The 22,741-nt window shown below is 32.3% G+C and overlaps 1 protein-coding gene across 1 annotated transcript in view; it reads right to left on the reverse strand.

The window, feature by feature from the left end:
- LOC114494052 (protein eyes shut homolog) overlaps positions 1-22,741 on the reverse strand; it is a 294,169-nt gene that overhangs the window by 266,143 nt on the left and 5,285 nt on the right. The window contains 1 exon segment of the mRNA XM_036022595.1: positions 19,545-21,296. Within this exon segment, the coding sequence (XP_035878488.1) occupies positions 19,545-21,296 (1,752 nt within the window).

Genomic DNA, 22,741 nt, shown 5'->3' on the forward strand with positions numbered 1-22,741 from the left:
ATCTGTAACATATAATATTAAGGCTTTCATTTTTTTCTAGTACTTTATATTAACGTGGCTTTGTTGCTATTCTGACTTACTTGAACCCTTGTGTGAATACATGACAAAGCCATTCCAAAGGCACTTGTGAGTCATGCAGAGCCTCTTTGGCCAAAGAAGAAAGAAGAAGTGTCTCACAACTTGCTTTCTTAATTAATAATTTCACACAGCTTTTTAAGGTTTCTTTTTTTTTTTACTCGATGTTATAATTGTCAATACAAAAAAATTGCAAATTTTAGAATATCATAGACATGTTCATAATTCTGTAGGTATAATTCTTTATTTTTATAAACTTTTGTCAATGTTCTAATGATTTTCCTTTCTAGATTTACTAGTTATCTGTAATGACTGTCAATTTATTTCCCTATAGAATAATTATTCTTAATCATAATTAAATATAACGTTTTTATTATAATATTTATTATTAATTTATGCATTGATTGGTTAGTACAAATTTACCATAAAGACATGACATTCACTCCAAGTTATATTTTTGTCATACCTGTTGATCTATACTTATCAATAATAAAATGTATATATTCATCTTTTATATTTTCCTACATGTTATGTTTAAACAGGACTTCCAATTTTTAATGTTTTCTGAACATTAATTCATGTTTCTATGACATTTAGAGATTTTAAAAATTGATTTTATAACTTGTTAAAAGAAAGCAATATTGTAAAAGCTATAGTGATTATTATGTGATTATTATTAAAAATCTAGGAAATGTAGGTAAAACATTTAGATAATAATTTTATAACTATATAAATAGATAAAAATGAAAGTTCATTATATAAGTTCAACATAGAAAATGTCTGAGAAATTTATGTTACAAAATAATTTTAAAAATCCTCAAAATTTTATCTTTTGCTTAAAAAATTAAAATATTTTTAATATCAATATTTTGTTCAATCTGATTTTTAGGAAAAGGCAACTCATAAATTTTCAGAGATCATATCTATAATCTCTGGTGAAAAGTGATGTTAGTAAGCAGAGATTTAGAGAAATATAATGGGTTAAGTCTAAATATTATAGAACCTTAAGTTTAAGATATGTAAAAATAAGTGGACACCCACAATTCTTTAAAATTGCCAATAATATTAATATTAGTAAAATCTAAACACCTGGATATTTCTATTTAATGATATTTGATTTAGATTGAATTTAGATTGAGTAAGCCAAGTATCTAATTTTAAATCTAATTTTCCCTCTGCTTCTAATTTATTAATGGGAGACTTAACAAGTTATGTAATTTGAGAAATTTCATCTTTTTAATGTGAAAAACAGGGAGATTGTCCCCGGATATCTGAAAATTTATAGTGATATCACTAACATTCTATTAGTTTATGTTAAAATTAACAACTAATAACATGATTCTCAGTATATAATACATACTCTCATTTAAAACAATATTTACTATGTCTTTGCTCCTGGCAGATACTTTTCTTAGTAGCTATTAACTTGATTTTTATATCAGTTTTAGAAATAAATAAAAGACTCCTTTTAAATTGTACAACTCTTGAAGATAAAACCCAGTATTCTGACAAAATATCAATTCAATATGTAAATGCACTACAGATAATTCACTTTGTAAAGGCTGTATACAATGCAAACACTTAAATTTTAAGTGTATTCTCTAATGGTAAAACAATAATAAAATTATATTTAGGCATTAAAGTAGCAGACTTGAGTTCAGCAGAAGGAATTAATAATTTATTTGATCAAGTTGACTATGAAAGGTCAATGACCATCTAAGTTTTCACATTTTCTGGGTTATTACTGGAACATATAGTTTGAAGTTCTGGCATTCAATATTATCTGATCCTGAGAACTGGTTTATAGACTTCTTTTTACTTCTTTTCTTTTGAAGCAGATGAAAAAAAGCCTTGGTCATTAAAGAACATAAGAGAGCCTCCTCAAACAAACACTAATATGCTTATAATAATTAAGTTGTATAGAAAAATATCATGTATTTAAGATTTTGAGACCAAATTTGACTTTAGAATCAAAAGGAATATTCTCCATATTCTTTTCTTTTAATTGCTGTTCAAGTACAATTTTCTGCCTTTTATCTCCATCCCAGCCCATCCCCCAGCCCTTCCCACCTCCCTCCCATCTCCATCCCCTACCCCTTATTTTTGTCCATGTGTCCTTTATACTTGTTCCTGGAAACCCTTCCCCTTTCCCCTGAAATACCCTCCCCTCTCCTCTCTGGTCACTGTCAGCCTGTTCTTATTATAATTAGTTCAGGAAGTATATTCGTTATATTTATAGTAATGTCTGAGAAAACTTCTTAATTTGTTTGCATTTATTTAAATCATTATTGTAACTATCTAATTTATTCAACCAACCTTATGAAGTATCTAAAGTACCTATATGTACTACACAGTTTTGCAGAGCTCCAAGATTACCATACATAGTCCATTTTCTCAAAGCATTGATACTCTAGTGAAGGATTTATGCACTGGTCAAAACATGAAATATTAACTGAGCTAGATTATGAATCAAAAGTACATGGTATTATATCAGAACAAAAATTTAAAAACAAACCAAGTCTCTTAAAATCTTGACTTGCAGTTTCTTAGAAAGCCAAAAACATCTATCAGTATTTATTTTTAAAATTTATAATTTCCACACATTTAATATAAAAATTTAAGAATTCATATTACATTTATTATCTCGGTATAGATTCAGCATTTAATTTATCCTGCTTTCAAAAATAAATTTTATATCTGTCTGAAATTTTAGTTCTCATTTTTAAATTTCAATGTTTTCTTCTCAATAAACTACAGGTTGTTCTTTATTAAGCATTCTGCATAAGGAATATAGTACTTATGTACAGTTAATCTATAATGAGATAGTGCTTTATTTCACCTTACCTCATTAATAATATACTATTGACATGTTAATGAAACAAACTATGTTGCCTTCTATTGAATTTTCCTTTGTGTACAAGGAAGAGAAATGGACTCTATGGGAACAGACCCACATTCAAGCCTCAAATCAGTGACTAGATATGTGATTCTAAGGTCACAAACAAATAGCACCTCTGCTGGTAGTAATCTTGAGGTAAATGATGGCTGTTTTTTCACCATCATCATCACCATCATTAATGATATAAGTGATAAGCTGTATTTCCTTCCCTAATGTATAACAAAATGCAGATTTGATAAGAATGAGCACTTCCATTATTTTTAAAGCAGTGCATGTGGGTGCATCTTACAACACATGTTAGCACATATTTAACAACATTGATCCACTCCTGACTTGAAGTAAATTAAATGATATATAAAGCAAAAGTTAAAACCAGGTAGGAAAAAAGAAAACCTGTAGGGAATTTACAAAACAGTTTGTAGGGTAAAAACATTTGACTCTAAGCTTTCAGTTACCAAAACAAAAATAGTTTGTTTTAAGAGACACCTTATTTTATGAAGCTATCTCCTGAAAAATTCTCCACTACAACTCCAATAGCAAAATTCAAAGAACTAGCTTTCTCAATATCCCTCAATAGGATACTGTAGAGCTAAATTAGTAAAATAAATTTTATAAATAGTCAACATACTATGATTCAATAGTTAACATTATTCTGTTAATTTGACACTTGCTAAACATGGGTTTAATTCTACATATTGAGGAGAAGAATGGGTTGCTTGTTACACATTTATGAATTTAATAATTTCATATATAGTAAAAAATAGCTTTGAGGACATTCTCGATATGTAGCATTGTAGTCTGTATTGCAGAGACAAATATATATATATATAAGATTTGGTAGCTTTTATCAAGAAATTCACTGTCAAGTGAAAGGGCAATCAAATAAAATAAACATAATGCAGTGTAGTAAGGGCATAATTGGGAGAAAGGAGAGAATAACCTGGTAGCACAATTTAAGGACACCTGAGAAAATGGAAGATAGAATAAGGAGCTGTCTGAAGAGTGATATGTAAAATAAATCTCAGGTGAACCTGTCAAATTACTCCTGAAAATAGAATTTTATTAAGGATTGCATAGAAAAATATATTGTAAGGACTTTGCAAAAATTAGTTTACACAAAAGATATCTTAAATAGCAATATGAAATAAAAAAACAATTTTCTCTTCCAGCCATAATAGAGTAACAGAGATAAAAGTTAAGTGTTCATTGTGAACAACTAGGTACTGAACAGACGTTTTGAAGCAAAGGTCTTCAAAAATTGAACAAGAAGCTATACTTTACAGCTTAATTATCCAATCATACTACCTAGAAAGAGCCTCTGGGCTCCATCATGCACTATGGGAGCACAAATGGACTATGGCATTCACCATGAATTGAGGAAACAATGAAAAATTCAGGGAGGTCAAGAAGGCTATAGTTGGACACAGTACCAGAGAGAAGAGAATCACACAAGCAGCTTCAGAGAGCCATGCAGGGTTGTCCGCAAGTCTTCAAATGAGTGCTAATCATCATAATTACATTTAAAAAGTATGAGGTTGGAAAAAGCCATCAGAAAACAACAGTTCAGCAAAGATCTGATAAACTTGTAAAGCACATTGCTCAGGAAATGTGTGTGGAGGAAAGTGAGACGTTACTCATTCTGTGACTGAGGACTTGCAAAGATAGCTCAAGTGAAGAAGGATGAACCTATGAAAAAAGAACAAGAAGTAGCATTCAAACAGAGAGGGGGAAATTAGTGAACACAGTGCTAGGACCTTCCCTTAGTCAAAATGCAATAGTTTTAAACATAGCTTCTAATAATTTTAAGTGTTTATAGCATTTGAACATAATATTAATAGAAATAAGAAACTCAGGCTACATCAGCACAAAGGCATCCATCAACAAAAGAACAGTTAAGATTATTTCCTCAAGACAGTCAATTCAATGCAGAAATTTTTTGACATTAATTTTCATTAACTCTGTGGGGTGCTGTAGGGGAATAAAGACAGGAGAAAGAATGCAGAATAAATTATATGAATATCATAGAAGAATATATAGAGAGATTATTCTAAAAAATATGATACCTTTTAGGGGGGGTCAGAATGCCAGGGCATCTCCTTGGAGAAATGAAGTTTTGACAGAGGCCTTTGAAACAAAAATAAGACTTCAGCAGGATTTGGTGATGAAAGTCATTTTAAATTCAGAAAGGAGCTTGAGTTAAATCTAAAGTATGATGTTTAAAAAATAACTCTGACATGAGAAGAAAGTCTTTCTTCTGGGCATATACAGACAACTATTACTTGATATTTTTAAAAGAAAGTGAAAGTTTTGGGGAAATGTTCAGAGAAACCTACAAAGTAGATAGCTCTAACCCAGCAATGGGTGAGAAAAATCAATGTTGAAATATGACTGCCCTGACTGGTGTGGCTTAGTAGATTGAACTCAGGCCTCCAAACCAAAGGGCATCTGGCTCGAATACCAGTCAGGGCACATGCCTAGGTTGCAGGCCAGTAGGCAGAGCACGAGAGGCAACCACACATTGATGTTTCTCTTGGTATTTCTCCCTCCCTTCTCCCCTCTAAAAACAAACAAACAAACAAACAAACAAATATCTTGTTTTAAAAAAAAGATGACTAAAATAAAGCAAAATGACATAAATCACAGATACTACATCATATATGAAATGAAGCTCCTTTTAAAAAAATAAATTGTTATTTATATAATGTTTTAAATTACATTCCATTTCTGTAAAAACTCAATTGTACATATTTTATTATAGGAAAAATGATTTCAAAGTTTCATGCATCATCTTAGCAACAGAGAAATAATTTAAAGTCATGCAATGTTTATTAATTTATGTTATAAGTATTTCTAATTATTTAGAAGATTACTTGTCTAAAATACACTAGACACATGAATAAGATAGACTTCATATTTGGACCTTCTGTTTTTTAACCACATTGAGTATTGGTATTGAAAGTAATCACCTTCTGTAGATCATTTAGCACTATGCTTGAAATTGATATCAAAGACAAAGTATAAGAACATTTATGGATTAAAAATGATGTGACTAATTTTGAGTTATTTACTTAATTGAGATTAAAGAAATAAATCAAAATTTTGCTTCATTGTTCCAGTACATTGCATTCTACTAGTTACAAAAGAGTTCCAACTGACTTGATATAAATTATTTTTAAGCTGAAAAATAAAGATCATATAAAGACTGTTTTCAGTATAAATGGACACAGTTATGTGGCATTCCTTGGGTCTCCAGCTCAATATGCTCAGTTGCTATAGAAACCATTTCTAAGGAAACAGGAGAAAGAAGTATGGATATTTCTATTGCCAGCTGTGTGCCCAAAAGAAATGAATAGCAAACAATTAGTAATACTTCATTTGCATATGGGTGCTTATCAATTGAATTAATGAACTAAAGAATATATACTACCAGTTGGTAGTTTGTAGTAGCTACTAGCTACTACATGCTGGTTGTTTGTATAAATATATATATATATATATATATATATATATATATATATAAATAAATGAAATTACTTTTAATGTTACATTTTATTTAATTACACATAACTAGCAATGAAGAGCTAACCACAGGAGCAGATGCATTGGAAAAATTACCATTTGATTTTCATTTGATACTTCTCCAAAATTTGAGTTGGGTTGAAAGCACCGATTGGAAACAGGTTATATGTTATTATTTTATAACATAGGAAAAAGTTTGTAGACGCTTGTAAACAGAAAAAAATCTTAGTTTTTCACTGTCTTGAAAAGAAGCTGAGGTTAGTGTCTTGCACACAAGATATAACTTACACATATATGAGAGTAATTTAAGGAGAACTGGATTAGAATTCAAGTTCTCAAACCTAAATCCAATTTCTTCCACTACAAAGTTTGCCTCAAAATATTTTTATAGAAACAATAAAGTGAATCAAATTTATACTGAATATCTACCCCTGTGCTCAATACTCAAGACTCAGAAATGAATGAGACACAAATCTTGCTTTTAAACAACGCACTTTCTAGTGTTTGCTGAAGGCCAACAGAGAATTACAAGGGTCGATTTTCATAGAAGGGTCATCAGATGTAGTGTACAAAGGATCTCACCATCACAAAGCAACTATCACTTCTGCCTGACCCATGTCACCACAGAACCATGAGAGAGAGCTGTTAGGATAAAGTGAGAAGTTAAATTCATGTGTTTAGCTCACTCCTACCACATAGAAAATTCTTAATATATTTAATAGTTTTGCAGGAAAGAGGTTCGTGTTTTATTATAAATAACATGTAATTCTGGCCTTCTAATAATCAGGTTCAATGTGCCCTGTTTTGGGAACCACTACCCTGAGTTAGAGTCACAAACACTGTCACTGATCTTTACTTTTCTTTATTTTTTCTTTGTTACTCTTTTCTTCACATATAAACACTTGTATGCTTACCTCAGTCTGAACACTGAGAAACTACTGAGAATTCATTTACCCAGACTAGATCCAGGACAGTGGGACACTGTCTATGATTTTTCAACTGGAAATCTGCCTGTTTCTGTCTATCCCTTTGTGCTGTTACATTACAGTTTTCTGGATTTTCCTGTTCTGTAGGCAGAATACCAAAAAGATCCTTTTAATGACCTTTACCCTTGAATAATCTTCTCTCTTTGAGTGTGAGTGAATCCTGTGAACGTGGTATCATTCTTGTGATTACATTATTTTGACAAAAGAAGGTTATATAGGCAGACCTAGTATAATCAAATGAGCCTTTTATTTTATTTTATTTTATCTTATTTTATTTTATTAATGCTATTACAGTTATCCCACTTTATCCCCCTTAGCTTCCCTCCACACAACTTGCTCCCGATTCTATAGTCTCCTCACCATTGATCATGTCCATGGGTGCTTCATACGTGTTCTTTGACTAATCCATTCACCTTTTTTCAATCAGTCTCCCCTTTGCCCTCCCCTCTAGTAGCTGTCAGTCTGTTCAATGGAGCAGACTCATCGAACAGACATAGAATCTCTCATTCTATGTATCTGGTTCTATTTGCTCAATAGATTCCTCTTATAAGCGAGATCATATGGTGTTGGTCTTTTACCGACTGGTTTATTTCACTTAGCATAATAATCCCCAGTTCCATCCTTGCTATAGCAAAAGATAGGAATTCCTTCTTCCTGCTGTGCAGTAAAATGAGCCCCTTAAAGCAGAGTTTCCCTGCCCTCTCTGGTAACAATAGAGGAAGTCAAAGAGATTCAAAGAATGAGAGAGATTAGACACCAGGGATGTTATCCCTTCCTGAAACGCAGGGTGTTATGGAGAAAGAACCTGAGAATAGTCTTTAAGAGTCAAAGCTGCACCCAGATGCGAAAACAGGCACCTAAATCCTAAAAGAGTATGGAAATGAATTCTAACAAGTAGTGAGTTTGATGTAGACCCTAAACCCAGATAAGAATTGTAGTCATACCAGAAAATCTATGTACAGGGTATCTGTATTTCTGGCCTACATAATCTGTGAAAAAATACATTTGTATTTTTAAATCAGCATGATTGCAATAATTAGTTACATAATAATAAAAAACTAAGACATCATACTGTCTTTGTAAGCCCTTTTCTTTAGCATCTGACAACTTTGAACCCAGTCTCCCACTTGAGATCTCTTATTTTATTAAATTGATTGGGATGATATTGGTTAATAAAATTATATATGTTTCAAGGGTATAGTTCTATGATACATTATTGGCATATTGCATTGCATGCCCACCACTCAAAGTTAAACCTTTTGTCACCATATATTTTATGCCCTTTATACCTCAGTCTACCCCCACCACTCTGTTGCTCTGGTAACCACCATACTCTTTGTGTCCATGAACTTTTGTTTGTTTGTTTCTCTTCTTTGTTAATTTATTACTTTAAGTTTTATAACTTAATCACATGGTTCCTGACTTTTTATGTCTGCCTTATTTTGCTTGGCATGATACTCTCAAGATTGATCTATGTTGTTGCAAATGGCAGCATTTCATCTTTTCTTATTGCTGAGTAGTATTTCATTTTACATATATACCACATCTACTTTATTCCATTGGCTATCAAGGGAGATCTCTTTATTTATATCAGTCTCCCCCTGGCCTGTCATGTTTCAGCCACCTAGACAGGGTTTAGAGTTTGAAGTTGACATATAGCATGGCTGATATTTTTTTTAATGAAGAAAATACAAAAACAGAATTCTCTACTAATGAAAAAACAAGATTTTTAAAAATGAGAAGTGATATTTCCAGTATTCTTAGAGGCAATCACATTATCTGGTACTGAGTTTAATTTGGTCTCCAGATTACATTGTCAGGGTCAATGAAGTTAATGTACTTTCTTTTAATTCTCAAGTTCGAATTAAATTTATAATGTATACCAATTTTCCTGTAGTTGTCTCAAGTTAATCATAACTAAGTTTAAAGAAAATATGATACTTCTAAAGATTAGTAGGAAACGAACATAATTCTTTCAGATTTCTTCTATTTTTTCCATATCTTTATTTTTTGATTTAAACTTTATTGTATTTTTTATATTACCATTTAGTCCCCTTACACCTCCTTCCTGCCAGAAATCACCACACTGTTGTTGTCCATGCCCACAAGTTCTTTCAGCTTTTTGCTCGATCCCTCCATCCCCTAACTTCATCTCGGACTAGCTCTCACCTTGCTCTCCATCTATGAGTCTGTCCTCATTTTCCTTGTTAGTTCAGTTTCTTCACTGGATTCCACATATGAGTGAAATTATATGGTGTTTGTCTTTCTCTGACTGGCTTATTTCACTTAGCATAATGTTATCTAGGTTTATCCATACTGTTGCAAAGGGTAAAATTTTCTTCTTTTATATGGCCACTTTTATAAAATTCCATCGTGTAAATGTCTCATAGTTTCACCCACTCATGTACTGATGGACACTTGGGCTGCTTCCATATCTTGGTGATTGTAAATAATGCCCCAATGAACATAGAGGTGCTTATGTGCTTTTGAATTAGTGTTTTGGGTCCCTTCAGATACATTTCCAGAAGTGGGATTGCTGGGTGAAAAAGCAGATCCATTTTTAATTTTTGAGGTATCTCCATACTGCTTTCCACAGTGTGGTGATTGTGTGTGTGTGGCAGGTATAAAGAGACTAAATGGTGATAGAAAAAAGTACCATGAAAATCTTTTAAAAAAGAAATAAGTCAAAAGCTTCAAACAGAAATGTATAAAAGGATAAAGGATTCAAATGGCACTCTCTTTCTGAGAAAGATTTATGTTAATAAAATATGAAGAATAATCTTTCACTGTGAGACAATATGTGTTTTTATTAGAAAATTATTAAAAGTATATTATTCATATTAAAATTGGACATATACAACACATTGAGAATCTTACCTTCGCCTTTATCCCTAGCAGTGTATAACTTAAAAAAACACAACTCTTCTCTAATAACTTGTAGTATTTTTGGAATACTAGTTCTGCCCCAGAATTATTATGCATACTAAAATTATCTCTCAAAAATCTGGGCACATATATACTTATAATTTAAACATTGAGTTTCTGTTATTGTTTATATGGTAAAATGAATAAAATAATACTAACATGAGTTTAATTTTTTGCTTGTGATTTAGTCGATTAATATGAAATCTCTCAATAAAGTGTCATTTTGCACTGAACTAAACAGAAACAATGGATTAACTTTGTTTCCCATCACAGGAAATAAAGACAATTAGAGCCAAGTAATAAAATACAAATAAAAATATTTAAGTTTTGTATAGAGATTATAATTTAAATAAAATCCTTATCTTTTATAGTGCTAAATTTACATATGTTTAAAAATATGAAACAAATATTTTGGTTATGACTTAAACATGGGGATGATTTTGAAATAATTCTTTCTTTTTCTTCTCTTTTCTCATAGGGGGGAGGGATAAGATTAGCTGATTAATTGTCACTCCAAAGATAGTAATTCCTTCCTTATTTAATAGCTGGTACTTTTCTAATAATCCTTTTCTGGTTTATGGTAGAGATTTATTTTTACTAGACCCCTTTTTATTTGAAAAGTACTTTCTGATGCTAATAACATTTATTATTTATTATTATATAGGAGTTTATCTTTGAGTCATATGCTTTCTTGAAACTATTATTTTCTTAAATTTATGTTTTAACCATTAATAATGTCTATCACAGTCTTGAAATATAGTTAACTTAAAAAAAAGTTTCAATTTCCATGTCATATGATTCAGTTTGTCCACTTGTCTACATGTGTACTTGTGTGAGACAGAATCCCCTTTGCTATGACCATATAACCTACGCAGGGTCAAGAAGCATAGCAACCTTAGGAGATAAACATAAGTTCTCTTTCATTAGCCTGCCGACAATAGTCAGGTTTTCTTCACCATGTGTTTTGTCCTTAATCTAAATAAATGTCTTAACAGAAAATTTGTTTTACACTTTTACTAATTTTACTGATAAGAGTAATGATGATAGGTGCAATTATCTAGGCTTACTACCTCTAGAGACTTAGTTATGCACAATGCATGCTTTGTCTGGTTTAATCTTCACAAGGCTGTGTGCAGTGGTCAAGACCAGTTTTCCCATTGTAAAGCAAGAAGGGTGAAGTATTCTAAGATCACACAATTACTAAGCAGATTTGGAACAGATTGTTTGGCCACAGAACCTAAATTCTAAAACTATCAGACTGTAGTAAGGACAATGAAGAAAGAAAACAATACACCAATTTCTGTTGGAGGAATAATAAGACAGTATGAGTTCTTTAGATGGATATTTTAGTTTCCACTTTCCCTGGAATTGAAATAGACATTATCTAACTCTTTTAAAAATAGGGGGTAATTCTTGTGGGGTTAATTAAAATAAGTGTATTAAAAATATGTAATTGAAACCCTGTTAGTTTATAAAAAAGAAGGCTTCTTCAAGTATAAACTATGATGCTTATGCATCTTCAGGTACAAGTATTAAATTATCTAAAAAACAAAATTTCACCCTTATTTGCTCTCTGCTGTGAACATGATAAAATTCAATTTTATTTTATTTCCTTTATAGAAAGCTTGTTAGAACATTGTAAAGAGTGACAGAGGCAGTTGTATTGAAAGAAGAGATAGATTAACACTAGAGAAAATTAAAATGTACCCATAGTCTAAGCAAAATGGTCAGCCACTTAAAAAAAATCACCACACAAAATAAGAGCCCAGATTGAAAATCAAGTAGAAAAAATATAGTATATGGTTATAATCTTAAATCAAGGCTTGAACTTATAAAGTTTCCAAATTATATCTATAATTTTATCCATTTACAATTATAGATTGGATCTTCGTGTCTTGTTTTTCAGCACTAAGTCACTCTTTAGAAAGTAAAATATGGACATTTCAGAGGAAAGACAAGGTAAAGAATATAGAATAATAGGAATATAGGAATTAATGTGTTTTCTACTCTAGAGGATCCTGCAATTCAATACTGAGAGTTGAGAGGTTAGACATCAAGTCTAACCATCAACTTGTGAACTTAGGATGAGGAAGCAGGTAGACCCTCAGGAAGCAAGAGATAGCCTTATATGGAGTTTGGCAGCCCAGGGAAGGTGGTAAGGACTGCCTCAGAACATCAGCTGTTGAATTTTATGGAGAAAGATATAAAAGTGTTAACGGGAATTAAAGAGACCTAGGGAAAGCTTAGAAACCTCTGTCAAAGTAAAATCAGGGATTTAGAACCTCATGAGGTGCAAGATGTGGCTATATTCAGAAATCAAGTACCAGAATAGGATAAATTAGTCAACAACAAGTGAACAAGTCAAAGGTAGATGAGATAGCAATAAAATCCATGGCAAGCATCAAGCTTAGATTTCAAATATTCGAAGCTTAAGGATCACAAAAGTATTAAATGTGGTTTGGCCAGTAGCCTAGAGGCTAAAGATAGTGTATAGAGTTGGATTAAAAAAAAATAAACATTTAAGGAGAGGCTAACATTTAAGTGGTATTGTGACAGATCATATATATATACATACAAATGTATACATACAGACCCATGCACACACATGCACATACACATGAGCATGTAGACACACACATATGCACATGTGTGCATACACATATGCATATGAATGCATGCATGTATGTACATGCACATATACACCTACTGGTTCATATGGATATATATATATGCCCATATTCCAAAAAAGTGACTTCACAAAATTAATGATAGTCCCACCTTATAGACGAATCACAGAGGCTAATCAGATAATTTTCTAAAGCCAAAAATTTAGTAAGTCATGGAATCAGAATGCTATGATTTTTTCATTTTCCCAGGTTCTTCCATATTAACCAGACAATGAAATTGCATAACTTAGAGTTCTTAAAATTGTAGGAAAATAGCCTGGGAAATGCATAAGGATTCTGCACCAGCTTTTTGCCTTTAGCGTGTCCTTACAGGAAGATGGTGAGGCACATAGGGAGAATATCATCTGACAATAGAAGCCAGAAATTGGACTGGTGCTGTTGCCAGCCAAGGAATACCCAAGCTTGGCAGCCCCCCATCAGAAAGAACAAAAAAACAAGAAAGAATTTACCTCTACAAGTTTCTTTGAAAGAATAGGGACATATTGTTTTTGGACTTCTAGGTTTTAAAAGTATGGCACGCAAAAAAAATAAATGAATAAATTGCTGTTGCTTTCAAGCCACTCAGTTTGTGCTACTTTGCTATGGCATCCCTATATCAAAAATATGTTCATAATTTATGTGACAGTTACAAAATTTTAGCACCAATGTTATCAAATCTCATGTCTTCAGCATCTGTCTTCTTCTTTTTTAATATTTTGTAATTCTAGCATCTTTTCTCTCAAAAGTTGATATTACATCATTAGGCCTCTCTACTCCATATTGGCCTATTGTTACATACAAACACACAAGCACATACCCAAGTCTATATGCATACCAACACATACATACTTACACATATACTAGTTATACCATCATGTAATAGCTTGAATTATTCAATGTTTTGATTAGTAGAGACTTCCTACATTCAATATGAAGTCACAAATAAATTTCCAAGAATAAGTATAGATAAACATGTATTTAATGCTGAACATGACTGGTTAATTCATGTCAGATGAAGAAGTTGGAGGGTCTTTCTGTGCCTCAGGGACATAACCAGGAATGCCATTATAAACTTGTCAGACTTTTGCACTGTAATGGATCTATTGTTAAATTCAGCTTTGTAGCTGATAGAATGCAAGATAGATATACTTGTAGCATGTTTGGAAAAATTGGTTTGCATAGATTTCCCTTATTTGTCTTCAAGGGATGACTTAAGATAATTTGCTTAATAAAACAAGTTACCAAAATAAATAAAAATAATCCAACACATCAACAAATCTTGTTGGCTTGACCGTTAGACTATATTCAGAATCTAACAATTTGTCAAGACTTTATTGCTGATACCTGGTCCTGTTCTGAGCCATAGGCATTTCTCGCCTTGACTAGGGCATCAGAGTCCTAAATGGTCTCCCTGCCCACTCCCACCCACTAATCTATTCTCAATAGTGCAGCCAGAGTATCATCTAGATTAGGTCATTTCTCTGCCCAAACCCTTGGAATAATTTTGTTTCATTCAGAGTACAAGATAAGCCTTTAAAATGGCCTAAAGTTCTTGGAATCTGATTTTGTTTTCCTCACCCTATTATCAATTTGAAATCATACTATAAAAGTCTCTCTGTTGCTTACCTGCTTTTACCACAGTGACTTCCTTGATGTTTTCAGAAAAAAATGTCAAACATATATCAACCTTAATGCAGCATTGACCCAATTATTCTGTGTGGGATATTTTTCTCCCTATATTTACACATCATCATCTCCATCAAGATGGCTTCCTCAAAGAGATAACACTTGATCATACTGTTGTTTCTCATCCAGATCTTGTGATACCCAGCTCCTCCTAACTGGCTCTATTTTGTCTTTTATTTATACAGCTATCACATTATATATGCAGGCTTTCACATCATTCACACACACACATATATAAATTCTTTCACATGCACATTATATATGTAACATAACAATATCATATTCAAGTACACCATATGACATTTTAGGTCTAATGTTCAAATTACTGTCCATCTCATGTGAGATATTTGCATACCCTACCAACCATACTTAAGCAGGCATTACTTCTGCTAGACCCTGTATAATACATATACAATATGGAAGATAAATATACTTAGGATTGTCAGGAACATATATAAAAGACACATGGACAAAGCCAAAGGGGGGTAGGATCAAAGGTAGAAGGTGGGGATGCCTGGGGTGGCAGGGAATGGAGTGGGGGAAATGGAGACGACTGTACTTGAACAACAAAAAATAAAAAAAATAAAAATAAAAGTACACTTAGGACATACATTTAAAATATATATTTTATAGATATATACACCTACATATATATTCTATATGTATACTAGAACTATACTATGTATACTTTATTATATATAACAGGTAATAGAGAAATATGGGTTTATTTTGCTTAGTGTTTGCTAGAAATTCAGCTGTAGGAGGACAGGAAGCATGTGTTTTGTTGAGTAGTGTAGCACACCATAAACAGAGACCAGAGCATGGTGCATCCTCCATAAAATGTCTTGCTAACTGAAACATGGTTATTAAGAAAGAACATATGTTCCGCTAATCTGTCAAGTAGTTTGAGTAATATCTTAATTATTGACATTATATAACATCTCAAAATATTGCGGATGGGTGTTCATAAAAGTGACAACTTGTCATACTAAACTACATGCTGCAAGTATAAATAGATTTGGGAGGCAATAGAAATATCTTTTTTCAACTTCCTATGTGCAAGTGACTGACAATAGTATAAAGAATTGAGAAAAACTACGTTGGTGGATAGGCAAGTCACTTGTCATATGAGCAGAATTAGATACATATGCCCTACCCACAGGCTGAAGATTAAACATGTCCATTTAGAGATCAAATAAATATTAACTGATATTTTATCTTAATTATTTAATACTTGTTTTTGAAATTTTATCTAGTCAGTCCTCATGGAACTAATTTTGGTATAAGGTAGAGAGAAAGAATTCTCAAAATAATGGAATGCATCAATAAAACTTATTAAATATTAAAATTTTGCTCTATCAATTCAAATCTCTCCTTTATGTTTTATATCTATCATGTTTATCTTGATTTTCTATTCAATTTCTTTTTATATCCATCTTTGTAACAATATCACACTATTTTGTTATAATTTATTTTAATGTATTGCATAAAAATACAAGCTCCCTTACTGCCACACCTATTCAATATTTCCCTGGATATTCTCTTCCACTTTAAAATGACAGGATCAAATTCTAATTATTCCATTTTAACTTGTTTGAAATTGCTGTATACTTTTCAAATATAGTGTTTATGTAGCATTAAGGGGGAAAGTCTCATGTCTCAAATAAGGACATCATATTGCTATTTATCTACTTTTATGGTTATTCAATAAACTTTACCTTGCAAACTTTGCTCTATATACTTTTAAGGAGCAGTAGTATTTTTCTGTTAATTAATTAATGCATCTTATCATTAGATTTTTAAATGATAGGTATGAATTATATACACATGTGTACATGAAGCATTTTGAATTATTTGAGTTTAATGAAACTACCTCTTCTGTTTCAGCTTTAAAAATAACATTGAATATTGTGTCTTTATATTTTGTTATGGTTAGAAAAAATAATACATAGAAAAAAGGAAGATAATGTAAATCCTTATGGTAAAAATAAAATAAAAATACTCAGTAAACTATAACTTGTCAATTTTTTTTACTGAATGATATGGTAAATTATATCGTTAAATGTCTTAATTTATATATCTACTCATCTTTTTATTCCTGGATAAAATATCCCCTTGTCATTTACTATAGTTTTATTAATATTATATGACATCATGTTTTAATTTATCATTTTATAACTATGAATGGGAAAATGAAACTCAAAACTTTTTATTTTGTAAAATTTTTGTTATCCATTGCTATTAGAGAATATTTGGATCAGGAACTCTGGTTGCTGTCTGTGATAGCCTTCCCAAATGATTAGTAGAAAAAAAGAAAGTCATATCACTATGAAAAGACAATGTTTTCTTTTTTTCTCTTAAACTTCATTTTCCTCATGAGTTAAACCAAACCACAAAAGCTGCTTTAGTTTAGAGGATGTCTGAGAAAAACTATTTTGATCCAACTGAATAAAACTGTAATTATACTACATAACCAGCAATTCTACAGTTCAAAAATCATGAGAAACATATTGATACTCCATGAAGCCTCACTTTGCTTATTACAAAAGGTTGCTTTGAGGGTCATATTTTCCTCAGCAACCCACTGCAATCCAAGAAATCCACCAGAGTAAGGGAACCCAGAATTACAGGCTTTCTACCTTATTTACATTTTTAGTATGGAGGTAGGATGTAAGGAGGAAATAATAGTACCCAATGATCCACTTCAAAAACATACTAGGAACTCCCCTTTATCAGTTACACACTTATTCTATATTTTGGCAGTGTTATGGAACCTTATCAAGATTTTAGCACTACAGTCCATTCTACTGTGGCCTACCCCACCTTTCCTTTACATGAAGAAACTAGATCAGATGTGTTTTTAAAGATTGTTTCCAGCTACTGATTGGGTTCGGTCAACCAGGAATGCCAAGAGAGAAGTGAGGTTGGGTGTATGTTTCCTGGTCTCCTCCTGGTTGTTTGGCTTTGGATTGCCTGTATCCTCTTCCTAAGGGCCATGGCTTCTGTAAACTGGCAGCTTTTCTCTTTAGATTCTGGGGTTTGAAAACTGCTCTTTATTTTGACCCTCTTGGTGTAGGGGTAGTAATGACATTCTGCTGCTACTAGTTCCTTTAGAATCATAATATCTCTCACCATTTTCCTTAAATTTTATCAATATCTTTGTAAATAATTTCTCTATTCAACTCTTCCCAAATATTCCATTGGAGTGTGCTATCTATTCCCTGCCTTGGCCCTGACAAACACAGTGGGTGGACATATTGGAAAATGCCAACATGTACCTTGTAAATAATTGATTATCAGAACTAAAATAATTAGCAAAGCAATTAAAACTAGGAGGAGACAGAGAATTGGAGGAGGTCAAAAATCATCAAAGAGTGTTTGCTGTGGTAGTGAGGAGATGGAAAAATGGAATGTGACAACATTTTTTTCATAAAGAGCAAGCCTAGGATTTGATTTCCTACAAATGTAGATTTCCTGATTATTTCTAAGAGACTAATTGTGTGAGCATAGAAGGTGTACTCAGTTGCATTTACTAAGAAACTTACACGTGACAAGTGATGTATTAGGCATTGCTGATAAGTGATACTAGTTATACAAAAAGCTTTCACTTGTAAAAGTATAAGAATATTTAATTTAAATTTATAATTTGGTTGTGGGCCAGGTCCCTGGTTAGGGGCAGGTCCCTGAGAGAAACAACCCAATTAATGTTTCTCTCACACATTAATGTTTCTCACTCTCTCTTTCTCCTTCCCTGTCAACTCTCTCTAAAAAAAATAAATAAAATCTTTTAAAAATTATTGTTTGACTTAATGTATTTTTAGAAACTTTGTAAAGAAAATCATATTCTACTGAATATACTAAATATGATGATTTGGTTTTTCAATTACTGAGTTGCCAGACATAAATTACATACCTGAAATGTAATAAGATATACATGGTTCTTCTAAAGCACACACATAAAACCACAACAAACACATACAAAACAATTTCTCATTGAATGAAAATTAACATCACTGCCATAGTTATACTTGAATTTCTACAAGACAGAACTTCTGTAAATAATGAAAAATCTTCTTTTTCTGCTAAGTACAATTCATTAAACCTTTTCTTCATGCTTCCCAATTTTATAGCAATTACAAGGGGAGAGAAAATTAGTGATTTCTAAAGTGCTTTAAAGTAAGAACAATTATCTAAGTGGCTTTTCATTAATTATTTAAAATTCACACATATTATCTTGTTTCAATATTTGTGTGTTGTTTTGTTAAACAAAAGACATATATTTAATTAATATTGAGTTATATATAATGAAGGCATCACATCTTTGTATTAAGAAATGACAAACTGCATCATGTAGGATGGGAAAACTCAACAAATTTCCCTTAATTTCTGCATCTTTCCCATTAAAAAAATAAAATACCACTTCTAGAAAGTGTTATGTTGTGTTCAACCTGACCAACAAGCTATTTCAAGAAACGAGAATAATACAAGTTTTTCCTAAACTTTGAAAGATCCATTGCAATGAATTGAACTAGTTCCATTTCTGATTGCTTGCCAGCAGTATAGCCATCTCCCACAAACTCCTCTATTGATATGGTAGCCTTTGTGGCAGTGCATAAAGAATAACCATCTGTGTCTGGTACAACAGCAGGTGCCATCTTCATTGACTGGCTCCTGCTCTGATTACAAAGAGGCTATTTAGAGCACCTGGTGACTACAACATGCTTTTTCTTCTCTGTAGAAAAGAAACTAATTTACAAAAGTTTATTGAAGTGAAACTGAGAAACTCACCAGAAATCATCATCTGACGAGGTACTGGAATGGACTCCAGTGAAGACAAAGTAAGAGATCTAGTGAAGGGAAGCCTCTGGACCACAGGAGCAGATTCCCAATCATGCACACTAGGTTGAAGGTACCACTGGGACCACTCTGAAGAGGTTCTGAACTCTTCTTTTAAATCAGATGTTAAAGTCACATAATCTGTAAAATGTGTCCAATTTGGCATAAATGCAGACATGGGGAAAGAGGTCTGCATTGGAAGTGACTGAGTTGGTGAAACGGTATATAATGCAACATTAGAGGATGCTCCTAAAATGTCAGACATCGAGGCTATGTACGATGGAGGGTTGTTTTTGAGCTCATTTGAACGTACAGTTGCTGGGTGACTTTGTAAGTTTAATTCAAAATTCAGAGAACTATCACTTGTGAGAAGTTCGAGCTGTTGTTGAGATTCTTTACTCTTTTTCATGCCCAATAAATTATCTTGATTTAGTACCTCAGTGAGACCCATAGATATACCATATTGTCCTATTTTCAATATTTTAAAAATGTTTCTTGATAGCAATGGATCATCAGTAGTCAGTTTTGAAGTCAAATCAGAATGCATCAGGTCGAAAAAATCAGTTTGTGAAGGGACAATGGATAAACCAGTCTTATCCAAACATAAATCGACATCCAAATTACTTGATAGGGTAATGGCTTCCTCCAAGGATGAGGATAAAATTATTCCTTTTGTATTCTTTTTAGACAGAAATAAAGATGACAATTCTGTGAATGCCACTGGTGGTGTTATTTCAGTAGCAGAAGAAAATGAATGCCCAGAAGTGATAGTTTGAGTTCCCATTAGTGCATACCAGCTGGCTAATATCGCTGAGTTCATCCCAAATGTCTCATAAAAATGGGACTGTTTGCTATGCAAAACTTGATCTGAGAATTTATGAGAGGATTTTATTTCAGTCATAGAACATGTTGCACATGTTTGGCTTAATTCACTTAAGGAATCAGCAGTTTGTGATTTGGTGTTTGTGAGTCTCCGGTTGCTAGATGCTTCAGTAATAATCTGATATTCACTGGGATTGGAGGCTTGTGCAGTGAATCTGTGCAGAGTTGATGAGTTTAAGAAGGCTACCTGTTTAGAGATAATTATCTTAGCAGGAGAAATTGGAGACATTGAGGAGCTCAGCAATCTCCAGTACTCTCTTCTTGAAATTAAGGAAACAGCTGAATATTCTTCAGTATCCTCTTGAGCCCCCCTGGAGACAATTGGAGGTATGCTTGTGGAAACAGTTGTGAGAAGGAATCTAGGGGAGAGGAAGGAGTGCCTGTTTAACTGAATATCAGGCCCTGGAATGCCACTAATTACTGAACTCATTGTGGTAGCAGATAAGGCAACAGTCTGATCGTTGTCAAATAATAAAGATTGTGTAGGAAAAATAAAATCTGTCAGTAAGGAACAGATGATAAATGAGGTCCTCTCTCCCCTGTCGAGGAAAAAGAATCCTGGTGTGACAGCTGAAGTTTGTGTAGGCACACGTGGTACTGCTGTTGCGCCTGGGATAATTTGTGTTGGATCACGAACATCAAAATTCAGAAATTGAGAAGAGGAAACATCTGTGGAAGAAGAAAGATTGTATTTTGCTGAAAGCTGTCTAGTAGAAATCAGTTCTTCAAATAAATAGTTTTCAAAGGATATACTGATACTTAATACTGATAAATCAACAGTTGAGAAAATACCATGCTTGAAAATGCCTGTCTCTTTTGAACCTTCAGAGAAGAAAAAGCCAAATTTAAAAAACAAAGAAAGAAGAAAAATGAGTTAAAAATAAACAACCTTGGTCCTGGGCTGACTCTTCTGCAAATTACACTGCCACCTCACAACAGTTATATGCAGATAAATGTGGATCTGTAAATAATACGCATGTAACACTCTCTGAGAAAGTTAAGGAGTGACTGCACAACTCCTTATTCACACTCCATAGGAGGGCCAAAGTCAGAACAAATGGGGTTAGGTAGAATGGACATATTATAAACGACGTGTAAATGACTCCTTGGAGTTGTAAAACATGATAATTTACAACTCTTTGTCATTGATAGAATCAATGGCTTTTAACCTACTAGGTTAGGAATGTTAGAAAATATCATTTTACTTTCTAAATAGGCAACATATTCTGTATATTACATCATACTATATTTTAACTTAATTCTTAAAAAAAGATAATTATGTAGACAAAAAATAGAGCAGTCAGCCTTTCTGTTTCTATCAGCCTTCAAAAATATTCTCCTTACACAATAAATATCTGGTTAAAGGCTATAATTCTCATTCTGATTGTTCTGAATGACACTGAGTATATGAAGAATGGCTGTATAATTTAACATACACTACATTGTTTAAAATATGTCATTATGTGATTTAGTAAATTAAATAATAAGACATTAAAACATACTAAATTTATCAAAATACTTCATAAGAATTGAAAACAGATTTTTAAAAATCTGAGTGTATTTTAATAAGTTGATAGGTATAGAAATTTACATATACCATTTAAAGACTATGAGTAAACACAATGAAGGAAATAGTACAAAACCATTTTAAATGAGTTTTACTGATTGTTTAAACAAAAGGAGCTAAAATTGGGGGTCCTGTTATCTACCCAACTTTATATTTCAGAATAAAGACTATTAATGAACTTTTTGTACTCTTTTAGAAAGAGTGTTTATTACCAAAGTATATCAATATTCTTAAAGCAAAACTTAAAAAGTAACATATAACCAACAAGAATTCTAAGGCGATTTTGAGCTTCTGATATATTATGTATCTTAGAAAAATTAAAATAAGTCAGAAAATAACTTTCAGTACACACCTTTTTCAAATACAAACATCTCCATATTTTACTCTCCTTACTTACACTGATCAACCGAATGGGTCTTCATTATGGTCCATAGATTTGTAGTCCTTGGAGATGGAAAGCTACCGATTAAAGTCACAGAAGGGGTCACCATGTATGTTTGTGTAGAAATGGCATCTGTTCTTTGAGAGGAGGAAGGTAAACAGCTAACTTGCCTTATTTCATCATCACAAAGAAACCCAGTGGAGCAGGCCTGCAAACAATAATCACCTTAATTAAACTCACAGTTTTTCTTCGTTTTTAATTCCTGAGAAATAACTTTTTAAGTTAGTTTTGAAGTTATTTGCATTTTTATAGTCATTA

Source organism: Phyllostomus discolor, chromosome 4 (genome assembly GCF_004126475.2).
Source record: "Phyllostomus discolor isolate MPI-MPIP mPhyDis1 chromosome 4, mPhyDis1.pri.v3, whole genome shotgun sequence".
NCBI classification, from domain to species: Eukaryota; Metazoa; Chordata; class Mammalia; order Chiroptera; family Phyllostomidae; genus Phyllostomus; species Phyllostomus discolor.